General features: G+C 41.7%; 2 protein-coding genes across 2 annotated transcripts; both read left to right on the forward strand.

Annotated features, from left to right (window-relative positions):
* The first annotated feature begins 2,517 nt into the window (after nucleotides 1–2,517).
* On the forward strand, nucleotides 2,518–13,415 carry ttc21b (tetratricopeptide repeat domain 21B). The gene is made up of 29 exons (XM_070837836.1): nucleotides 2,518–2,544; nucleotides 2,808–2,937; nucleotides 3,033–3,143; nucleotides 3,240–3,406; nucleotides 3,554–3,676; nucleotides 3,945–4,102; nucleotides 4,674–4,758; nucleotides 4,914–5,012; nucleotides 5,145–5,337; nucleotides 5,431–5,528; nucleotides 5,835–6,035; nucleotides 6,147–6,276; nucleotides 6,360–6,517; nucleotides 7,003–7,227; nucleotides 7,469–7,707; nucleotides 8,066–8,138; nucleotides 9,536–9,646; nucleotides 9,729–9,867; nucleotides 10,163–10,269; nucleotides 10,503–10,691; nucleotides 10,919–11,029; nucleotides 11,118–11,199; nucleotides 11,319–11,469; nucleotides 11,546–11,707; nucleotides 11,798–11,993; nucleotides 12,282–12,506; nucleotides 12,673–12,793; nucleotides 12,887–12,954; nucleotides 13,035–13,415. The coding sequence occupies exons 1-29, from the start codon at nucleotides 2,521–2,523 to the stop codon at nucleotides 13,110–13,112; spliced, it is 3,954 nt and encodes a 1,317-aa protein (XP_070693937.1). The 5' UTR covers nucleotides 2,518–2,520; the 3' UTR covers nucleotides 13,113–13,415.
* Nucleotides 13,416–14,720: 1,305 nt separating this feature from the next.
* On the forward strand, nucleotides 14,721–21,714 carry galnt3 (UDP-N-acetyl-alpha-D-galactosamine:polypeptide N-acetylgalactosaminyltransferase 3 (GalNAc-T3)). Its single transcript, XM_070838083.1, has 11 exons — nucleotides 14,721–14,809; nucleotides 15,106–15,645; nucleotides 16,438–16,610; nucleotides 17,212–17,361; nucleotides 17,558–17,792; nucleotides 17,886–18,003; nucleotides 18,167–18,367; nucleotides 19,774–19,905; nucleotides 20,131–20,232; nucleotides 20,331–20,483; nucleotides 20,574–21,714. The coding sequence occupies exons 2-11, from the start codon at nucleotides 15,149–15,151 to the stop codon at nucleotides 20,685–20,687; spliced, it is 1,875 nt and encodes a 624-aa protein (XP_070694184.1). The 5' UTR covers nucleotides 14,721–14,809; nucleotides 15,106–15,148; the 3' UTR covers nucleotides 20,688–21,714.
* The last annotated feature ends 1,824 nt before the right edge of the window (nucleotides 21,715–23,538 follow it).

Raw genomic sequence — 23,538 nt, forward strand, 5'->3', positions numbered from 1 at the left:
CATGGCAACAGGTGGGGTTACAGATTGCCTATTTTAATGACCAGTAAATCAAGAGTGATTCTGCAGATTCTCCTCGCCGGTTGCCTGGCAACATGACATCAAGCTCCTTTGTCGGACTGCATTAAGGTGGAAGGTCGGAAGTTGGTCTGGCGTCCCCACCCTGGGAGTCTTGAAAGCTGGGCAATAATATGTGGACATGTTATATGTGAAAGGATGTCTATTTGGCTGTGGATCTCGCTACTGGCATGCATGGAGGGGCACGGGGAAAAACAATTCAGAGAGAAATCTGAGAGTGCTACCCATAACAGCTCTGTAATGTTATTTGCTGTGGATAGATGGGAAGAAAATCCCATTAGATTAGGTAGTGGTGAGTTCCCCTCCTACCTTCCCAGTGTGCTAATAGACAGACACACACGCTGACAGACAGACACACACACTCACTTTTTATCTCAACCACTAAATCGCACACACACACACACGCACACACACACACACACACACACACACACACACACACACACTCACAGACACACACACACACACACACACACTCTCTTTTAAGTGAACCACTCCAGCAGCACACTCAAATTCCACAGTTCACAGGGAACATCTCGTCCAGTAGAAATACAACAACAGAGGATCGCACATATTCCTCTCCTCATTTTCTATTTCTTTTTCCCTCAAATATCACAACAATGAAATTACTGCAAAAATGTGAGACAATTGAAATGTCTGACCATAAACATGACATAACTGAACAAATTTGTACATGTTTTCATGCACAAGCAACTTTTACATTGCAACACATATGGAAAAAGAAATAAAAGAGTTCATTAGCAAGTGAGCTGCTTGTATTATTGGGCATGGCTCTTTGATCAATAATGGTTTGTATAAACCACAATGGATATAGCCATTAGAATGCTATAGCAGTATATCCCAAGGGGTACATATTCCACAGTCTTTCCTCTAATAGGTTTTCAAATGCATTCTTTGTAAGTGCAACAACACATGCAGTATTTATTGCTCTCTGATAAGTACAACACCTCGATTATGTACCATGTAACTACTATGTACGAGTATTACTGAAAATATAATTTGTTCAATTTGGATTAATGAATCAATAAACACGAAATGTTCGTGTTAAATAGAAGATATTATTTGTGATGTATGGTAAAATAACCTTTAACAATATCTATTCAAAGCTATGAGCTAAACTTTGTGGTACAGCACACAGACATTTCCCATTGCTGCACATGCTCAGAGCTCGATACCAACCTGATTTACTCTTCCATTGATGTGTGCTGCAGAGAGTAATGATTATGTGCCACAGTTAGTGCTAAATAGTATCTGACAAGGCATGGAAAGGTCTCTCTTGGAACAGTTGCACCCATACTGGACACAGGCTGCTCCTGTCATGGACTCAACAGTGTTGACATCAAGAGTTCATACTTGACAGTCAATGCATGATGTTGCATAACATTGGACTACCAATCATCACCGGCTGGATGGAAATATGTTTCCACTGTGCATGGTAAACTATGTAAAGATCTGTTAACAGGTGAGAATTTGTGCAAACCATCATGTTTCCTTGTTTGGAAGGGGTAAACATATAGTTTATATTACACAATAACAAAAAGGAGATGAGATGTTGGCATAATGAGGGTGGTAAATTGTGCAGGTCTGGCAAACACAGTGCCAGCCCAAGAACAACGAGCCTACTGATCACATTAATTCAACCTGTGCCAGTGTAATCCAAGCTACTCAGCTCCCTCAAGTCATTTCCATATATTCAAAGCAGGTTTAACTTTGACATGCACCTTTTTTTTCTGGATGGTGATTCAAAAGGCTTGGAACTCAAAACATGCCATCTTGTAAACTGATGGCACACAGTAAAACATACAAGCACACACACACACACACACAGGCTACAGGCTGCAAAATGCGTGTTGTTGTTGTTATTAGTATTATTATTATTAATATCATAGTAGTAATATTAGTAGTTTTAGCACTGGTTATTATTTTATAAGAGGTTAACTGCGCCATCTGGAGATAGAAAAGTGAAACGAGCACGACTAAAATATAAAAATGGCGTCAATGGCGTTGTTATGTTTCCTGAATTTAGCCTGTCAGGTCACCTGCCACATCAAAGCCCAACACCGTTCACAAAGTATAGCCTTATAAAATTGCCGAAATAGATGTGGACGTGTAGAGAGAAGAGAATGAACTATTATTAGGGTTTGTATCAGCCAATCTTTATTTAGGAGGTGAGATCTACTGGCATTCAGAGAGGAAGTAGTGCCTGTAAGGATTTTCTGAGGGAATTAAATCCTATAATCCCTATCCGTTACCAAGTTACCAGGCAACGCTAAAGGAGTTGGTGCAAGATGGCGAAAAACACAACGAAAGCTGCAATAACCTCACTGCTGTACTAAATAACGATATAGACAGCGTAACTTTCCTCTTTAGAAATTTTGTATTTTCATGTCAGTTACTGTTTAAACACAAAGCGTCTTAGCCAAGATGGAGGATGAAGAGACAGCACTGGTAAGCGAACATGTTTTATAGATAAACATGTAACATGTTGCAGCACCAAAGGCTCCAAGTAAAAGCGGCCAGGAGACTCAGCCAGCCTAAGTTTAACTAACAAATATATCAATACAGAGTTACATTGCTACACAGAGCACTTTTTAACAGCAATAATAGCTGTTGGCCGTGGCGGAAACTGTCGTCAGCTAACGTCAATGACGCTAATAAACGCTAACTAGCTTAAATAAGCTAAACTGTGCCTTCTCTCTATTGTTCCACAGGCTTTGACCAGGTATTATTGCTATGAAAAGTATTTCAACCACGCTGTAAACGCTGCAGCAGCAGCTCAGAGGAAGTTCAGCGGCGATCCTATCTACAGCTTCTTCCATGCATATGGTACCCTCATGCAAGGTAAGACAGAGAATCAGATAAAACAACTGCATCGTTTTCTGATTAGACTCTTTGCTTCCTCTCATTCCTGCACTTATGTCTCTATTTTACAACAGATAAGATTCAAGAAGCCTCAGCAGAGTTGGACACAATAAGAGATTGTCGAGATGTGTCTCTCTGCACGTTGTTGGCCCTTGTCTATGCTGAGAAAAAAAAGACAAATCCAGGCAAGCCAGCATAGTCCTTTTATTTATCTTCCTCATGTTTGCCCAGACTGGACTGGACAGTTGGTAATATTCTAATAAGTGTTTTTGTATTCACAGACAGAGAAGTCATTCAAGAACTTGATGCCAAAGTCAAAGAGGATCGTAAAAGTGCATCTCCCAAAAGCCTTTACCACGCTGGGATGTTTCTCTGGCTATTGGGACGAAATGATAAGGCGAGGGAGTACACAGAGAGAATGATCAAACTCTCCAATGGCTCTAGAGAGGTGAGATTTGTCATATGTTTGAGAAATGAATCAGTATTACTTTATCATTTTTGTGCAAAGTCTTGGAGCTTTTGTAATGTTAAGGTGGGCGTTCTGGCTTCTCGTGTGTTTGCACTTTTGTAAAATTTTAAAATATGTGTTTTTCAGGGGATAATCCTAAAAGCCTGGATAGATGTGACATCTGGGAAAGACGCCTACGCCAGAAAGGCTGGAAAATACTTTGATGAGGGACTGAAAGAGAAAGCAGATGTTTTTGCCCTGATGGGAAAGGTGAGATGGGAAGTACAAATTCATACTGAATTGTCTTCCTCAACTACAACCACAGCTGAAAATGTTACAATGCTATTATTCCTCATATTTTCTTTGTATTTTAATGTTAAGGTTAGCTATTCCATTAACCATGTAAAATCTCTTATGGTTCTTTTGGGCAGTACAATATTTTTTAGTAGTCTATAGTATATAGTGTCTATAGTAAAATAATAGTTTTGTACCAGGCTGTGTGTACCATACACTCAAAGGGATGTTTGGTCTGTACTAGGCACAATACTGTGAATATCGTCAGAATTTCTCCGGAGCATTGGAGATGGTTAACCAAGTCATTGTTAGTTTCCCTGGGTTCTTGCCTGCGCTCATCAAGAAGATGACGCTGTTGCTCAGCCTTCAGGACTGGGAACAAACCATAGATGCAGCACACAGGTAAGTGATTAGATGGTTAGGATAGAGATCTTTTCTATATCATACATAGGCCACATCTTTTGTAAGATGGTGAAGCTCAAAAACATTTGTCATCACCACCAGGGATGTAGGAAACAGTCTGCCTTTGCAAATGGCTCAGCATTCAAGTGCAAATGAAACACTAGCGTGATGCCTCAAACCAGTGCATACTGATTAAGTCATTGTTTGTGCTCGCCCCTCTGGACCTTGGCCAGTGTCAGGCAGCATAAAAAGGCCTTTGAGCCAAAGTGCAGAAGTCTAACACAATTCTGAGGATTCGCTGCTTCACGTTTGCAGAACAGGAGGACGGGTGATTACACAAATTGACAGAATTTAGTGCCCTCACTGCAATGTAGTGACTGGGTGCAAGCAGCATACAGTATACTTTACATCCTTAGATGGTCTTCACAGTCCCTTTTAGTTATAATGTTATTTGTCTGGGAGCTCAATACAGTACCTGCAGCAGTATTAGATATTCTATTCATATCAATCAAAGAAATCCAAGCTTAGTAAGTGATGGACTTTATTCACAGCACCTTGTGTCATATTTCAGGCTTTTACAGAAGGATAAAAATAACCTGGAGGCACTACGGATGCTTGCTCTACATGCTTTATGTAGAGATGGAGATATTACCGAGGTAAAGTTCTCATTTTCATGTGTTCATACTTAGAACCTTTAAAGACACAAATCAGCGGGAAGCCAAATTAAATTGTAAATACTGGCTTTTATGGTGAGGCTGGTGCATGGTGATGATCAATTTACAGAAACTGTTTTTATATCCCTCCTCGGCAGTCAGTAAAGCAGCTCTCAAACCTAATCAGCAGCTTGGAGACTCTGGAACCACACAATCCAGAGCTTTTCTACAGAATGTCTCTCGCTTTCACCCGTGTTGTAAGACAATTTTCAGTATTCTCTCTAAATTCTTAATGCCACAGATTTTGTCCTCTTCTGAAGAGTTGTTTGACTTGCAGGGAATTTCAACATTTGCAGCTTTTTTTTTGGTTTGTTTTCACTTTGTTTTAGTGTGGACGAAATGAGAAAGTGATTGAGCAGACGTTCAGGATGGTGGAAAGAGCCTTCTCTATGGCACCAGGGGACTCAGATTTAGCCACAGAGATGGGCTACCAGATGGTGCTTCAGGGCAGAATCAAGGAGGCTATGAAGTGGTACAAGACCGCCATGACTTTGGATGAGACAAGTGTTTCCGCTTTGACTGGTAACAATTATTAATCTATTGTTTACATGACTCTTATGGTCCATTCTTTTTTTTTTACATCTGAAGGTATCATTTTTGTCTTTTCTTACACAGGTATAATTCGTTGTCAGCTGATAGAGGGCCATCTTGATGACGCCCAGCAACAATTGGAATTTCTCACAGAGATTCAACAATCTATTGGAAAATCTGGGGTAACATCTTTTTATTAGTGCAGGCCGATGACAGCATGAAACATCTTTCACTCTATGTATCTTGGAGGAAGGTTCATGGTTTAAAATCATCAAGATTCTTTAAAATGTTTGCTCATGTAGGTCTTTAGTGTTTTCTTTTCAGTTTTTCTCGGTGGTGGTGGTGGTGTCATCGATCCACCTTGTATAGGATGCACTTTTAATGTTTTCTTCCCTGATTCCCCTCCTCCACGTCTTTTCTTTCATCCACCAATTTTTCCTTTCCCATTCTATCAGTTCATTTCTTTTTCTTTTTTCTCACCCCATTAGGATCTGTTGTACCTGCGTGCCGTTCTGGCAGTGAAAAAGCACCGGCCCCAGGAGGAGGTGACCAATCTGTTAAATGATGCAGTGGACACACATTTCTCCACACTCCAGGGTCTGCCTCTGGGAGTGGAGTACTGTGAGAAGCTGAACCCTGACTTCCTGTTGGAGATTGTCAAAGAGTATCTTGCACTGTGTCCTGCTAAGGTACGAAGGGGAGACTTATAAATGATAGTGTGTCCACTGGTCCTGAAAATGTCTGTTCTGAAACATTTGAAAACTTTGCAGTAAATAAAACTTTCACTATTCTTGATTTAGCCTCCAGCCCAGGGTCAGCCTCCAGCTCCTCAGCTCCAGCACTGTGCCACATTGTTGGATACAGTGGTCAAGATTGTGCCAGGTCTCCCTCAAGGGGTTTTCCTGCTAGCCAAAGTCAGATATCAGTCTGGTGAGCTCTGCATTTAATATATGTTTTGGCTTCTTTTCTGCAAATGCTGTTTTAAACTACATTGCTTCTCTGTGTTCATTCAGGTGACATTGAGGCTGCTCAGAGCAGTCTGCAGCATTGTCTGGACCAGTGTCCTTCTCATGCAGATGCTCATCTGCTAATGGCTCAAATCCATTTACTGCAGAGTAACTTCACGCTGTGTTCCCAGTCTCTTGAACTCTGTCTCAGCCATAACTTTGAGGTAAGATCACCATCGTCATGGGCAGTATTATTGGCTGCTAAATGTTTATGAGACGGTGTGCTTTCAGGCTCTTATTTGATCCACAGCAAATATTCAAATGCATTGCAGCTGTGCTGCTGCAATGCATTTGTGTTATCTGTAACATTAGGAGCATGTTAGCTTATCCTCAGTTAGACTTAGTAATACAGTGAAGGATATCGCTATATGGCAGAAGAAAGTCACAAGAAGTGAACTTAAGATATTGTCAGCAGTGACAACATATCAGTGTGTATTGTGAAATGCCAACAGTTCAAAATTATGTTGGTTGTGTAGTCAGGTTTGGACTGAGGAAAAAATCAGGTTAATACTAAATTGGTGTCATATGTCATTTCTTGCTACAGTCAGGAACTCAACCACAGAATAATTGCACGCTCTGGACAACGTTGATATTGGTTAACTGCAGGGACTGCATGTCCAAATGGGTCATGACGTCTTGTCCATTTTAGGTTCGAGAACATCCCTTGTACCACCTGATCAAGGCTCAGGCTAAGAAGAAAATGGGTGAGCTGACGGAGGCTATTCAGACGTTGCAGATGGCCATGAGTCTTCCAGGTGTCCGCAGAGGTGGATCATCGTCGAAGTCCAAGAACAAGAAGATTGAACTGAGTCCTGCTGACTGTGTCTCTGTCTTCTTGGAGTTAGCTGAGGCCCTGTGGCTCAATGGGGAACAGGTAAAATAGGGAGTTTTGATGCGAGAGGGCTTGCAGGGATTTATACTATCCTGTTTAATGTGAAGCACTCTTTAAAGCACTTTAGATATTGTTCTTCATGGTGTATGTGTAAGTTGTGTTTTATTGTACTCTGCTGTGAGTATTAAGTCTTTCACCTCAGTTGTGATTGTGGGTTTCTACATATGCCTTACCTTGAAGGAAAAAATACAGAATACCCTTATGAATGGATTTAATATTTCAGCATGAAGCAGCAAAGGTGATGCAGGATGCAATCAACGAGTTTTCGGGGACCCCTGAGGAGCTACGAGTTACTATTGCCAATGCGGATCTGGCCCTGCTGCGTGGTGACACCGAGCTGGCGCTGAGTATGCTCCGAAACATTACTCCTGAACAGCCCTACTACATCCAAGCCAAGGAGAAAATGGGAGACATATATCTGAACCACAGAAAAGACAAACGTCTGTATGCCAGCTGTTACAGGTAAGAAGTAAATTTGGATCCAAAAAGCATACATAAATATTTAAAGTGATCTTAATGTAAGAAGTAGGTGAACATATGCGCTGCTTCATCTGAAACCTAATACATTCTGAGCAGTAATGGCTGAAACACGATTAAATACATGTCTCGTGGTATTCAGCCATAGCGCGCCAACATTTCATCCAGCTGAGTCTGTAGAAGAATTTAAGAAGTCCACAAACATAAAGTAAATCAAATAAAATGTTGTTACTTGTATCAACAGCTGAGGCATAGTGACGCATGACTGAACAGAGATGTTAGTCTGTATGTCTACATAATGAAGTACACCATATGTGATGTGATATGTCTGTCTTTTCACCAGAGAAATAGTGGAGAAGCTGCCCAGCCCTCATACATACCTCTTACTAGGTGATGCCTACATTAACATTCAAGAAGTGAGTGGGATGTGATTTATTTGTGTCTTATGAGATGTTTTCTATCTCGGAACAACTGATTTGACTTTGAAGGTGCTACATGCTTAAAATACCCATATTTTTGTGGTGTGTTGTCTAAACCCTGTTTTATTTTCAGGTCTTTTAAATCTTATCTAAGCTAAACTATAATGAAAAAAACCATCATTCACAGAAGGATTATGAATAGAGGAGTTATACAAATGTGTAAGCTTACGAAGTTTCATTCTATTTTATATTATACTGTTCTTACTGTACATAGTATATAACGTTCATCACCAAGGTCTTAGTGTCTAAAATGAATGATCTCCCTCCTCCACATCTCACCCTGCAGTTGACAGCAGTATGATAAAAAATGAAAACAGAATTATTTTGGAGAGTGCTTCTCTGTAAAATATAAAAAACATATAAGGATGCATTTATTTCTTAAAGGGCAGCCCAAAAGTTGACATTTCTGGTTGACATTGAGTTTTCAAACTGAAACGTTATACAGAATTCACTAAAGATTGTTTAGACACCAGCTACCTTTTAAAATCAGACAGTCGTCATCACCCTCACTGGACATTAAGTAAGCAAATCTACTTCCAGTCTTCTTGGCAGAGTTAAAATAAATCCATCTCAATCATTTGGCCATTTTCCACGTGTCCTGACAAAACCTAGAAAATTGTAGAGTAGTATTTTGACAGTAGTTTGACGTCTCAAATATAAGACCAAAATGCTATATGTCCTGGAATATAATGTTAAAAGTCCTGCCACAGCAAACAGGCATAAAATGTTTTTTTATCAACTAGGCAATATGTGTCAAAACAATATTCTCATCCATACACAACTAAGACTATTAGTTAATAGAGAGGATTTTAATTATTATAGGAAGTGGTTTATTTATTCAGTCGTATCATCCCTATTGTGACTGTAAGGAAAATAACTGCAAAAGCTGCAAAGAATACGCGAACTGAACTAACACATGAATTCATGTAAAGAAAAAATTTATTTTCATCAGAAAGTTGTTCAGTAATGATTGACAATGGAAAAAGACACAGTGTGTCTGCGCCTAAGTGAGCAGAGTTGGTTTTAGATGAATCATGTCACCTGCAGGAAGGCGAGCTGAGCCCTCATAAGGTCAGGCATGTTGGCACATACTCTGGTTGTGATGATACTTAAGATGGCATCATTGATGGCTGAAACAGACTTTCCCAGCTTGCCTATCTGAGACTGTATCTTTATCCAGCAGCCTGGGGTTCTGCACGCTAGATTTAAGCTGTTTACCACATGAGCACAACAAATTGTAAATAATGAAACAGACTTCCTGAATATTATTTACAAAAACTTCAAACTAACAATTAATTGTGACACCACTCACTGTGTGATGTGTTTATCTTCAGCCAGAGAAAGCCATTGAGGTTTACGAGCACGCTCTGAAGAAAAACCCCAAAGATGGTGCTTTAGCCAGCAAGATTGGGAAGGCCCTGGTCAAGACTCACAACTACGTCAAGGTTTGATGTGTGCACTCGTTCAAAGATAAACATGATTCGCCCACAGAAACATCCACATTGACTCAGGGCTGTTGTTACGCAGGCAATGAATTACTATGAAGCAGCCCTGAAGACTGAGCAACAGAACTTCCTGCGCTATGACCTGGCTGAGCTGCTGATGAAGATGAAGCAATATGAGCGCTGTGAAAGAGTCCTGCATGAAGCTCTGGCCCATGAACCAGGTGCTTAAGACGTCACAAAGTTTCACACACAGTGAACTCCTGACATCAAATACCACAATGAATAAGACTAAGAGAATCTAGTCATGACCTCATGATTCAAATAATGCTTATGTATAAACAACTTGATGGAGCGATGGAAAGAAAATATCAGCAAATATTGTAAACAGCTTTGAATTTGTAAAGCAAATCAACTTATCTCTCCACTATGTGGTAGAAAAAAGATTCACTGATAGTTTTTAGTTGTTTAATGTTTTGTTGTGTCTCTAACTTCACTTTTTTGTTCGGAACTACCCAGTGAATGAGCTGCTGGCGCTCTCAGATGATTGCCGTTATCTCATCCTGTTGGCAAAGATTCAAAATAAGGTTGACAAAAATGAGGAAGCTTTACTTTCCCTACAAAGAGTAAGTAGATGGCACTTGTGTGGCTCTCTGAGACTTTATCTTCTTTTCGCTTTTTGTAACAATTATTTTGGTCATTATTTCCAAACTAAATTTACTGGTCTTGCTCAAAAAAATACAGTTACATAAAATTTTGAAATGCAATGTTCTTTCCCTTTTTCGTAGAGAAGATAAGGATCGTGCTTATTATTGTTGTTGTTTTTAAAAAAATGGGGCTGTGTTTTCTCTGCGTGTAGGCCCGAGATGTGCAGGCCAAGGTGCTGAAGCGGGTGCAGTTGGAGCAGCCTGACGCCGTCCCCATGCAGAAGCAGCTTGCTGCCGAGATCTGCGCTGAGATCGCTAAACACTACACGAGTCAGAGGGGCTATGAGAGAGCAGTCAAATTCTACAAAGAAGCTCTTGTGTATTGTGAGACTGATCGCAAGGTCAGTGCAGCTGAATGAAAAACGTCCTGTGTACTCACTGCAGCTGTGGTTAACAAGCACTGGCATCTTTTAGAGTCTGGTGCTTGTGCTTTTTCAAATTTTGTGATCATGATTTTGTGATCATCTAATGATGGTGTAATTTTGCGAGCGGTGTGATTCATCCACCTTGCATTATTCTCCCAAGAATGTTGTCGCATGAATTCAAATGAATGCACTCCTTATTCCAGGTGATGCTGGAGCTGGCACGGTTGTACCTTACCCTAGATGAGGTGGATTTGTGCCAGGAGCAGTGCAGCGTCATCTTGAAGAATGACCAGTTTAATGAAGATGCAACTCTGGTTTGTTCTGTCTTTCACCACAATTTTGATCATAATCTTTTCGGGACCCAACTCACAGAAGGTATTTCTTTCATACGTTTGTCCTCAGATGATGGCTGACATTATGTTTAGGAAGCAGGACTACGAACAGGCAGTTTTCCACTTTCAACAACTCCTGGAGCGCAAACCAGGTGCAACAGAGCCACGCTTCTCTTTTTCTGTACAGACATTCATGGTGAATGTAAATGGGACTTGATGATTTGACCTTATCTAAATGGAAAGCATAATGACATACACCTGTTGCTTTCAGACAACTACCCGACACTGTCACGTCTTATTGACTTGTTGAGGAGGGCTGGGAAGTTGGAAGAAGTTCCCAGATTTGTTGATATGGCAGAAAAACATTCTTCCCGGACTAAGTTTGACCCCGGGTTCAACTACTGCAAAGGACTGTATCTTTGGTAAGTTTGGAAGAGTTCTTTGAATATGGCGACATCTGTTTAAAGATTAGCGCCTAAACACTTGTTTGCTGCTCAGGTTCACAGGAGAACCTAATGATGCTCTGCGGCACTTCAACAAAGCACGAAAAGACAATGATTGGGGTCAAAATGCTGTGTATAACATGATCGAGATCTACCTAAACCCTGACAATGACACCATGGGAGGAGAAGTATTTGAGAGTTTAGATGGTGAAATTGGGTGAGTGGCACCCAAGACTCTGTACAGTTTGTATAGTTTTGTTGGAAACCCACAGACTTACTTTTAATGCTCGCTTTCGTCTCTCACCAGGAACTCCACGGAGAAGCAGGAGTCAGAGCAGCTTGCCGTGAGAACAGCCGAGAAGCTGCTGAAGGAGTTAAAGCCTCAGACGGCGGGCGGACACATACAGCTCCGCATCCTGGAGAACTACTGCTTTCTGGCGACTAAACAGAAGGCCAATGTAGAAAAAGCCCTCAGTGTTTTCACAGAGATTGCAAACAATGAGGTAAGTAAACTCCAGATGGTGAGCACGAGTTACATCACTCTCTCTTATGTAAATATACCCACACCAGGAACTGTGCATTATTTCAGGCTCCCTCTTGATGTTGGTCGTTCCATTTAGTCAGAAACTGCACATTACACTGTATCGATCTGACTTTTATTCATTAAATTTGAGCATTACATTTTATTAAACTTTCTGCTCTGAGCTAGTCTGGTTTCGGTGTAAACAGAAGTGGGGGGGGAGTATTGTGAGATTGATTCTGTCTAACCAGGTTTCTTTGGTTAAATTCAGAAAGACCACGTGCCAGCACTGTTGGCCATGGCGACAGCTTATATGATGCTAAAACAAACTCCCCGAGCCAGGAACCAGCTCAAACGCATAGCTAAGATGAACTGGAGCATCGTGGACGCCGATGAGTTTGAGAAGAGCTGGCTGCTCTTGGCAGACATCTACATCCATTCGGGGAAGTATGACATGGCCGGGGACCTCTTAAAGAGATGCCTCGACCATAACAAGGTCAGCCTGAAGACAGAGTCACTGCTTGAGTATTATGTGGTTTACAAGACAGTCCGATTAACAGAACCTTTTTCCCCTCATGTTGAAGATTTGTGTTACCTTATAATATAGAAGCCTTCTTTTATGTAAATTTCTTTTTGATTATATTTGCCCCTTTTTTCCACAGTCCTGCTGTAAAGCTCATGAATATGTGGGCTACATAATGGAAAAAGAGCAGGCGTTCCGTGATGCTGCACTCAACTATGAACTGGCTTGGAAATATGGAAATCGGACTAACCCAACTATTGGTATGTCAACCAAAATCACATGTCCAGTTCTATTTATAAGGACAAATGGGATTAAGAGGATTATATTTCTAACATGTAATGTTTTTATTTCAGGATACAAGCTTGCTTTTAACTACTTAAAAGCAAAGAGGCATGTTGATGCCATAGATGTGTGTCATAAGGTGAGAAGCATGCAAATGTTTACACTTTGAGGAATTAGATCTGTTTTTATCCCGTGAGTCATCTCTGCTTCTGTCAACAGGTTCTGGCTGCACATCCAAATTACCCAAGAATGAGAAAGGACATCCTGGACAAAGCTCGTGCTGCTCTGAGGTCTTAGTGTTGGAGCTGAGAGAGAGAGAGAGAGAGAGAGAGGGAGAGAGAGAGACTTTTTCTGTTGTCTGGTTAAAATAGTGTGAGGTTATTTGTATTATTTCTGTGGGAAAACGCTTTAAACACGGCGCTCTGTACATTTTTCTGTGTATCTGAAAGCATTTTTTTGTCTTCTTTCCTTACAAAGACAAGCATAAAACAAGGACACTTGCTAAAATGAAGATCAGAGACTGAAATGTTGCCCTTATCTGTTTGACAACTTATTTTCACTTTGATACATGACATATTTATATTGTCTTTGAAATGATTTCCTACAGTACCTACAACCATTTGTATGAAAATTAATATTGACATGTTTTATCTTATTATTAGATTGTAGATAAATGTGGATATTTTGTTACTGTTACTGCATTTTAAAATAAAATTATTTAAATATACAATGGCTTTTTTCACTCCTAAGGTTTTAATTGATGAACACATGTTCTGAATAGACGCGTTTGCATCACCAGTATCCCCACGGTGAAAATGCCACATAGACAAACATTTACAAGCGTGGCTGGAAAAAATGTCGGACATAGCGAACACTTTAATGGACATAATAAAGTGGATGCCTGCCGTGGATAGGAAGTGCCGGGGAACACACAGTCTCCACAGATGGAGTCACTGTGCGAGTCAAAGGCAGAGAGACTCCAAACTGGGCACCAGAGCAGGATCCCTGCGGCTGCAATCCGCGTCTTCACTCCTCCAAGCGCCCAACTCTTTAAAAAAGGACTGTCCGCTGCAGGGAGCCTCGGGAAATTAAAGGATTAAATTAACTTCAGAGTCCGCTGGTGAGTGTCAGCCTTTATAACTTTTATCAGTACTAAGGAAAGCTTAGATGTGATAAATAATCCAGACAGATTCGCCTCCATGCGGAGGGACGCGTAACTTCTCCAAATGCGTGCTGTGCGCCATGTGCGATTTTAGTTTGTCTCATGGGTTTGGGTTCATAAGTTTACCTTCTAATGTGGTGTTTTCTCAGTGAGTCTGATTGGATGCGGTGGTGTGTGTGTGTGTGTGTGTGTGTGTGTGTGTGTGTGTGTGTGTGTGTGTGTGTGTGTGGGGCGGGGGGCTGTAGCGCGTTCCTCCATTATTTGTAACCCAGCAACTGTCCCGGTGAATGACCAGTTGAACAAATCCTATTAATGACACCATTATTGCATGTGAGGGACACAGGATTCAATATTCCTGCAGACAAAGTGACTGCAGAGCACTTTGGAGTGTTTATCAAGAGGCTGGTCATGAGAAATGTTTGATTCAGCTGTGAATTCGGTAAATCCAAGCTTTGATTTAAAAAGAAAAGTTATCTCAGGACATAAATCTTGACAAACGGTGCCATCGTCCACCACATGTCTGGATCGTCTCTTTAAATCTTTGCTCTCTCTTCTGAGTTTCAGGTATGACTCTGTGACACGCAGAGCTCCTCTCTGCGCAAGCGCGCCGACACGTCTCCTCCCTCTACCTGAGAGCAGCGCACCTGGATCCAACGAGACGGAAGTTTTTGTGAAGGCGGATTAAATCTTTTTGTCTCCACGAAAGGTTTCTTCGGACTTCGAGTAAACAAGCATGAAGGATCTCCAGTCGCAGCAGGATGCCAGTCGTTGAGATTTATGAGCGCAATTTAAAGGGCTTTTCTAACCCGAGCCTGTAGTTCAGCGACTCATGGTACGTGGTCTTCTTCACTGAAGGAATCCACAGCAGGGGTTTGCTGGTTTCACGAGCCGATTTCAAATTATGTTACTTGTAGATGTCAGCAGGCTACTTTGAGTTTCTCCAGGAGCTGCTATACATATAATTGCTTTAATTTAAAAGGCTGTACTACTAAGATGTTGTTGCAGTGACATGGTTCTGAATCACTATGTTGGCTGTGTTCTTTCTGAAACCACAATGTCTTAAATTTGATAATTGCCTGAATGTTGACTGATCACCATTAAACATCTGAATCTATTTATTTACTTCAGCTGAATCTCAGTCCAAAGCGAGCCAGCTTTCCACTCCAGAAGAATGACAACTCTCCGCAGAGTGCTCCGAAGGCGACTGCACCCACTTAAACTGGCAATAGTGGCTCTTGTCTTTGTCACATTTGTGTTCTTCATACAATGGGAGGTGGGGAGCCAAGGCCAGCAGGAGGACCCGTGGCTGAAGGAGATGGCAGTGAAGCGGGATGCCATGCTGGGCATGGTGATGGGAGCTGTCAATAACTTCAGGGATGCCATGCCAAAGATGCAGATCAGAGCCCCTGTACGGCAGCAGGACAGCGCAGACAGCATGTCCTGTCTGCCAGGCCACTACACTGCTGCTGAGCTCAGGCCGGCTCTGGAGCGGCCACCTCAAGACGCTCTCGGTCCTGGAGCAGCTGGGAAACCTTTCCACACGGACTCGCTGAGCCCTGAAGAGCAGAGGGAGAAGGAGAGGGGTGAAGAAAAGCACTGCTTTAACCTGTACGCAAGTGACCGCATCTCCTTGAGCAGAGACCTGGGCGCAGACACAAGACCACCAGAGTGAGTCAGTTTGTACAATCTTTATGCTTTTTAGATTAAAAAAAAATAATTCTGTGCAAAATCCCCCATGTTTAACTAATTTTTCACTCAGAGTGTACAAGAAAGTTCAGAAAGATTATGATTTCACTGACTACATTTGACTAAATAATCGTTGACTAATTTCCCAAATGATTTTGACTTTGAAACAGCATGTAATCACACTATCTAGTTTTGGCGTCATACAAGAAGTACTCTTCTATGCGTATTACTACTCCATGGACTGATGTGCAGGCCCACAGTATAACTTAAAGTCGCGCACTGAAAAACGCCCAGACAGGTCAGTGGACTGTAGGTTAGCTGATTCAAAGCTGACTGTCTAATCCAAACACATTCATCAGATTTGCCTTTTGCAACTGATCTCTGGCAGAAACCACAGAGATGATTGTTCTGACTGGGACTTTGTTTCGGCATGCCTGCCCAGTTACTGTGGCCAGTTCAGAGAGAAGCTCAGTTATGTTTGGCCAATTACAGTACATTCAATTCCATGCAAGTCCAAGTACATGTCAGTACATATTCAGTACGTGACACAGACATAAAGCCTGTCCATGTACTGGCCATCTTATTAGGGTGAATTACAAAGTCGCTCCCACTCTGATATGGCAGGTATTTCAAAGGCTGCCACACATGCGGTGTCACAGCTGAAACGGACACCCCACTGGGGAGAGTCTGCAGATGTAATAACTAGACTATTGTGCCACTCAGGAACTGTATAAGACAGTCAGATCTTTGTGCTCTTTTTCCATCTTGCTGCAGATGTATTGAGCAAACCTTCAAGCGATGCCCCCCCTTACCGACCACCAGTGTGATAATTGTGTTCCACAATGAGGCTTGGAGCACTCTGCTAAGGACAGTGTACAGTGTCCTCCACACCTCCCCTGCCATCCTCCTCAAGGAGATCATCCTGGTGGACGACGCCAGCGCGGACGGTAAAATTCAATGGGGCCCTTCAGGACCGCCCTGCTCTCTTTTGGGTTCGATTTCATGCTGCGCGTTGGGTGGGCAGTTCTTTGGTGTGCCATGAAACGTGCAGAGAGGAGCTCCCCGCTCCCTCTGTGGCCCATGAAGTGGGTTACAGCAGGAAGCGAGGGGCCGCTGGTGCTTTCCTAAGAGGAATTAGAAGTGGTTGTGCTTAGAAATGAATCATAGTTAACTCTTGTAAACAGGTCTCATGGAGGAAGGAGACAAAATGCTTGAAAAGAGAGCGAGAGGTTTCGGGGAATGCAGTCCTGCTGACACTCTAAACTCAGTTATTTGTTGGGAGCAGGCCACAGATGGAGGCCTGCTGTACAACAGCTCTCCTGACAGCCAGCTATGTTGAAGAAGAAAAACAGCTTTGTCCTCTTTCATCTGTTGGAGCCTTACCTTCCAGGCTGAAGACTATGAATGAGGAGTGTGCATTGCGTGTGTGCTTTGAGAGTCTTGTTGAGACTGTTTGTATATGGCTGTGTGTAAGAATCACTCTTATATTATTTAATCAGATTTTTCACGATATTCTTCTGAACCTCTACCTGTGCTGGATACTTTCAGATTCATTAAAGGACGAGCTGGACGAGTATTTGAAGCGGCTGAACATTGTTCGAGTTGTCCGCCAGCGAGAAAGGAAAGGACTCATCACCGCTCGGCTGCTGGGTGCCTCCGTGGCCACTGGTGACACGCTCACCTTTCTGGACGCCCACTGTTAGTCAACACGTTTGACGTTGCTCAAACCAGTTGCATGCCACACACGCCCTTCTTTACACACTCGCAGCTTAAAAACCCCATTGTTGCTCTCCTTACAAGCCACCTCATGGTTTCACATTCTAAAATTAACCGTTCAGTGGTTACTGTTAAGAAATATGTTGTGATGCAACGTCTGATTTGCGTGTGTTGACAGGTGAATGCTTTAATGGATGGCTGGAGCCTCTGCTGGCCAGGATAGCAGAGAACCGCACAGCAGTAGTGAGTCCTGATATAACCACTATTGATCTCAATACTTTTGAGTTCATGAAACCGTCCCCCTTTGGCCAGAACCACAACCGGGGAAACTTTGACTGGGGCCTTTCTTTCGGCTGGGAGAGTCTACCAGATTATGAGAAACAAAGGCGGAAAGATGAAACATACCCCATCAAGTAAGCAAACATTGTGCATGAATGTAGAATATCATCTTCATATGAACTCTTGTTTCTTGTTGTTAAAAACCTTTTAATGAAATTTCTCTATAGGACTCCCACATTTGCTGGTGGGCTTTTCTCCATTTCAAAAGAGTATTTCTACCATGTTGGAAGCTACGATGAAGAGATGGAAATCTGGGGTGGGGAGAACATTGAAATGTCCTTTAGGGTAAGACGTCACCAAGCTATCATTCTGGATGTGCAGCATTTTGGTTAATTGTCATGCAGCTTTTTTCCAGTTGAATCACTTCAGTATCCCAAACGGCTGCGTAGGCGTGCCTCAACTGCATGTCATTATGCATCTGTTTGTGCTGCCTCCCATTAACCTGCAGGTGTGGCAGTGTGGCGGACAGCTGGAGATCATCCCTTGCTCCATTGTTGGCCATGTTTTCCGCACCAAGAGCCCCCACACTTTCCCCAAGGGTACACAAGTGATCGCGCGTAACCAGGTACGGCTGGCGGAGGTCTGGATGGACGACTACAAAGAGATCTTTTACCGTCGTAACCAGCAAGCTGCGCAGATGGCAAGAGATGTACGTACTGCCTCTGACTAAAATCCTGTGCGTCTGTGCTGTGATCCTCTCAAATCCAGCAAATTGCTCTGCAGCATTAGCTTTCACTTCTGCTTCTCATGGTCACATGTAAGCGGTTTTTAAGACCACTCATTATCTCCCCCCTTAAGACAAGTTTGAGCAAATCCTGTCTGCGAATTACATATAACTAGCGGTGGGTCTGACTTACTTAACATACTCTGCAGGGGAAAGCATAGAATCACACTTACAGGGAGAACCATAGCATTTCATTTGTGTTTTTCTCAATGCACAAATTCTGTAGAAATTGAACGCATTCTTTGAAATGGTAAGAAAGAGATTAGCTGTTAGGGGCTGGGAGCTGTTAACTGACAGAGAAAAAAGGGGACTAAAGGAAGTCAGCTGCAGTAAATGACAGGCTCTCAGCGTTTCCCAACATGTGGTCCCATAGGTGCCATAAACAGTTCCCTCAGGGCTATACCTCACAGAGCGGGCCGGCCCTCTACTGCCGGCTTCAAACAGACACGCGGTCGTCAACAGCTTCAAGGAATCCACCGTAGTAGCTATCAGTGTGCACTAGTGTGAGCAGCATCCTCATCATTACAGTAAGTGCTCTCATTATTCAAGAGCATGAGGTGCCTGCAAATCCTTTCAAATGTGCTGTTACACTTCGGTCTAAAAGGAACAGTGATCTAATACTTGTCTGTAGTTAATTTGTTTGACAAATGAGTCAGTAGAGCACTGGAACACAGGCTTTTAGAAAAGTAAAATGAGTGATATCTAGAGTAAAATGTTATGTATTTTTAATTTGTTTTTTGCATTTGTGTCTGTACCTCGATGTCAGTGCAAATTGTGGCTCTATGGATGCCAATGTCAGTCCACATTTAAATATCTCAACAATTACTGGCTAGATTGTCATGAAATTCAGTACAGATGTCCATGGTGCCCAGAGAATAAATCCTAATGAGTTTGGTGATCCCCTGACTGTTCTGCTGACACTACTATGAGATTGAGATTTTGTTTTGTGGTGAAATATCTATTGGATTGTTTGCCATTAAATGTAGTACAGACATCCACATCACCCTCAGGATGAATTGTAATAAATTTGGCAGCCCCTAAACATTTCCCCTAGAACTACCATCAGGTCAAATGTTCACTTTTGTTAAGTACTTTCGGGTTATCATTAAATACCTGCCAAATTAATGACATTCCCATCAGCCTCAGCTGTACTTTGAGTTTATTGCTTATTAGCAGCTGTTAGCATGCTAACAGGCTAAACTAAGATGGTAAACATGGTCAACTTTATTCCTGCTAAACTTCAGCATGATAGCATTGTGTTTGTGAGTATGTGTGTTTGTGAACAATATAAAAGAACTGTTTCGCTCTCCCTCCTGGCGCTGTTTTAACAGAGGACCTTTGGAGATATCACCAAACGCGAGGACCTCCGTGCACGGCTGCAGTGCAAGAGCTTCTCTTGGTATTTGAAGAACGTTTATCCAGAAGTCTTCATGCCTGATCTCAACCCACTCCGCTTTGGCTCAGTAAGATCACACGCCCCACCACCACCATAGCTCTTTCCAAACCTCAGAGCTCTGTCTAGCCACTGTGGGTTTCCACTTAGGATCTCCAGAGGGCACCGAGCAGTTCCAATTTGACACCACTGAAAGCACTCCAGAGACTAAAGTTGTTTGAACAGCTTGCACTGGATGTTAGTTTTTCATTTTGTTTCCTTTCACTGCTTTCCCCCTTCCCTCCTTTTTCTGTAGGTGAAAAATGTCGGCAAAGACTCATGTCTGGATGCCGGGGAGAACAATGAGGGTGGGAAACAGCTGATCATGTACCCATGTCACGGACTAGGAGGAAACCAGGTCAGTTAGAAAATGCACCTTCTATCTCTGACAGAAATTTCATTCACTTTAATCACAGTGGTTGATGCATTTTCTTTTCCTGCCTCCTTTTGCTGTAGTATTTTGAGTACTCCACACATCACGAGATTAGACACAACATTCAGAAGGAGCTGTGTTTGCACGGGGCAGAGGGGGCCGTGAAGCTGGAGGACTGCCAGTATAAAGGCAGGAACACATTTGTTGGAGCAGAGCAAAAGTGGGAATTGAGAGATGTGAGTTTGGGCTTTTGCAGTTTCTGTGCGATTTCAGATACTTGGGTTGTCTTTTTAGGAAAGTTAAAGTTTTGTCTTCTCTTCATATAGAACCAGTTATTCTTCATCCCAGGATGGAACATGTGTCTGACTGCCCGTCATGAACATCCCTCTCTGGCCCTCTGCAACCCCTCAGACCGATACCAGCTCTGGTCCTTTGTCTGAGCGTGCAAACACCACTTTACAAAATAGCCACTCCGTATGCACAGGCATACTAGGACATGAGTGTACTATACTGTATGCGATTAACATGCAGTTATTTTTGATTTATGACATGGAGTTTTAATTTATTTTTATACGTAGAAGAACTGATTTGCTGCTGCTGGTAAGTTTGGACTTGAGGAGATCAACCACGGTGTGCCACTGCTGGAAGGAAGCATTGAAACAAAGCTCCCAATCAGACTGAGAACTAAGATTCTTGGAAGAATGAAGATGCACCGTGTTGGCAAGTGCCTCTTTTGTGTTTTAGATGTTGTCACTACTCCAAGTCTTCACAACCAACACATGCTGAACTTATAAAGCTGAATATTTTCCAGTGAGGCATAAGAATCTAAAACAAAATCATCCAAAAAATACAGTACGTCATGTACTGTATGTTATAAACATCATAGTGGACACAAAAAAATCCAAATGTTACGCACCAAAGAGACTAAAAGTGAAAACCTGAAACACCTGAAGCACACGTGATGTGCATTGTCCCTCTGTGATGTGCATTATAGATTTGGTTTAGTAGTGCAGAACCTCGTATTCGCTACCGTCCAATGCCTTAGATGTAATTTTATATGGGATGGGTGGAGTGGTGGAGGGATGGGTGGTGGTGTGGTGAGGTTGTTGCAGCTCTCTGTTGATGCAGAATCATGGTTTCTACAGTGTTGTGATCAAAAGGGTCTACAGATCATGGTTGGAGTGGATACACTTACATTCAGTCATTTCATCGGGTAGTTTGGTTCAGTCTCCCAACTCTTAAGACCAGAACACTTTTACAAGACAAAGTCAGCTAATATATAGCTGACAGTTTATTAGGTACACCTAACTGAAACTAATGCAGGCTAATACAAGGACCCTGCAATAAACTGAGGTAATAATGTTACGTTTTTAATTGGACCAATTCTAGAGTCAGCTTAATGGTTATTTTGGAGACTGTAGTTTGTGGTGCTGTTAAATTACGTTGCATTATATCGAGAAACGTTTATGTCCAACCCACAACGTAATAACAAAATAATCATAAAGTTGAATAAACAACTCCCTGGAATGGGAACCCAACAAAAACGCACCATCGCGGAGGATTTATTGCTGCTGTATTAGTATAAGCTAGGCGTGCCAAATAAACTGTAGAGACATTAAGAATAATCGTTTGAATACCAGTTTGGAGCTACATTTTGAAAGAAAGTGAGCTGGCCCTTAAACATGAATCACAAACAAATATTGTTCATAGTAGGTGTTAATTTCAGGTGCTCGTGACAATGAAATTGGCATTATTGATTAAAAGGCTTTTTTGTTTTGACAGCCAGTGCTTTATTAACAACATGCATGCAGTCAAACGTCACAACTGAATGTTCATCTGTATTATTTTACATTTGTTTGCTTTGGTGTTTATCAAGAGGGAACTTTTTTTTAATGTAAAGTCAATGCACCCGAGGCACCTGTTTGTTGATCAAATGCCTTAAACTCTCCCTCTACATCTAAACAGGAGTCCACTAATGAATTTCTGGTGCAGGCACTAGTGTTTAGATGGCTGTGGAATATTGTAAATTACTTTGAATGAGATTGTGAGGAACAGATTAAAATGTGTGTGTTTGTTTGAAATGGAAACTGTCGACTGTTGTCAGACTGACTGGGTATAAAGAGGTCTTATTTTTAGGTCAATAAATTGAGTTGAGAGCCACTTTGTCTCATTTCTCCCTGTGACCTGCAGAGGGCGCTTTGCACCAAGAAATCACTGAGTTGTACAATGTCGAGTATCAATTTTAGCATTTTTATTTAAATTTATTTCAAAACCATGTTTAAAAATGGAACAACTGAAAATGAAGCTAGCTCTATCTACAGTTGGAAAACCAAACACATTGAAAAAAGTTGTACCATTTTGTGCAAAACGTATGCATTTTCTTTTTTTTTTTTTTTTTTACAGAATAAGAAATGGAATTAAATGAATCAGGCACATGAAGCTTTACAACACAACCAGCATGAAACAAAAGACAATTTTAAGATAGTGAAGCAATTTACTCAATACAGACTTTTAGTAAACCACAATAAATACACATTTCAATATATCATTCATAATAAATACTGGAAAAAAATTCCAACACATGATTCTTAGCTGTATGCAGTGTCATTGTATCTAGCCTTCTCACACTGTATGCTTTGGCACATTTAATCTGTACTATAGGCCATGTCGAAGCCACTGATTGCTTGACAGCAGTCTGTACACTTCTTTCATACCACCAACGTGGCACGAGAGGTCCCAGCTACTCGCCAGTCGCACAGAACCACCAAAACTCCAGGATTGACCCTTCTGATTAGAAAATATGGGCAGATATTTTCAAGCTTGGAAGAGGGACAAATATCTGTATTCATGCAGGAGCAAAGAGCTCAAGGTTAAAAAAAAAAAAAAAGAAATCAACGTATTACAGTGGTACTGTTCATTAAATTATTGCAGTCCCCCAATTGTTGAGCAATTTCCTTTTTGTCTGTGATGTTACAAAGATGTGTTAAAAGGTTATGTACAGGTTTTTGGTAAACATTTTCTGGCTGTTCATGCATTTTCAATGGCTCGTGGGAGTCATATTGTGTAGCTGTTAATTAGTTTGATAGTAAGCTTTGATTGTCAACCTTGAACATTTGTTTTCCCCATATACAATCATTAAAACTGTAGCATTTGTTGTAACAAATGTTGCTTTAAGTACATTATTAAGTACCATGACAGTCAATTAAAAGAAATCTCAGATCACTTTACTGAGGATTTTCTCTGAAAGGAAATGCCTATTAAAACCCCTCAAACTATTGCACTCAACACTTC

This window comes from Pempheris klunzingeri, chromosome 10 (genome assembly GCF_042242105.1).
Source record: "Pempheris klunzingeri isolate RE-2024b chromosome 10, fPemKlu1.hap1, whole genome shotgun sequence".
NCBI lineage: Eukaryota > Metazoa > Chordata > Actinopteri > Acropomatiformes > Pempheridae > Pempheris > Pempheris klunzingeri.

Coding starts and splice junctions, on each gene's coding strand:
- ttc21b (XM_070837836.1), top strand. CDS start 2,521: ATGGAGGATGAAGAGACAGCACTG. Junction 5,338..5,430: donor AAGTGTTTCCGCTTTGACTG/GTAACAATTATT, acceptor TTTCTTACACAG/GTATAATTCGTTGTCAGCTG. Junction 11,994..12,281: donor CAGAGATTGCAAACAATGAG/GTAAGTAAACTC, acceptor GGTTAAATTCAG/AAAGACCACGTGCCAGCACT.
- galnt3 (XM_070838083.1), top strand. CDS start 15,149: ATGACAACTCTCCGCAGAGTGCTCCGAAGGCGACTGCACCCACTTAAA. Junction 16,611..17,211: donor GGACGACGCCAGCGCGGACG/GTAAAATTCAAT, acceptor GGATACTTTCAG/ATTCATTAAAGGACGAGCTG. Junction 20,233..20,330: donor ACGGACTAGGAGGAAACCAG/GTCAGTTAGAAA, acceptor CTTTTGCTGTAG/TATTTTGAGTACTCCACACA.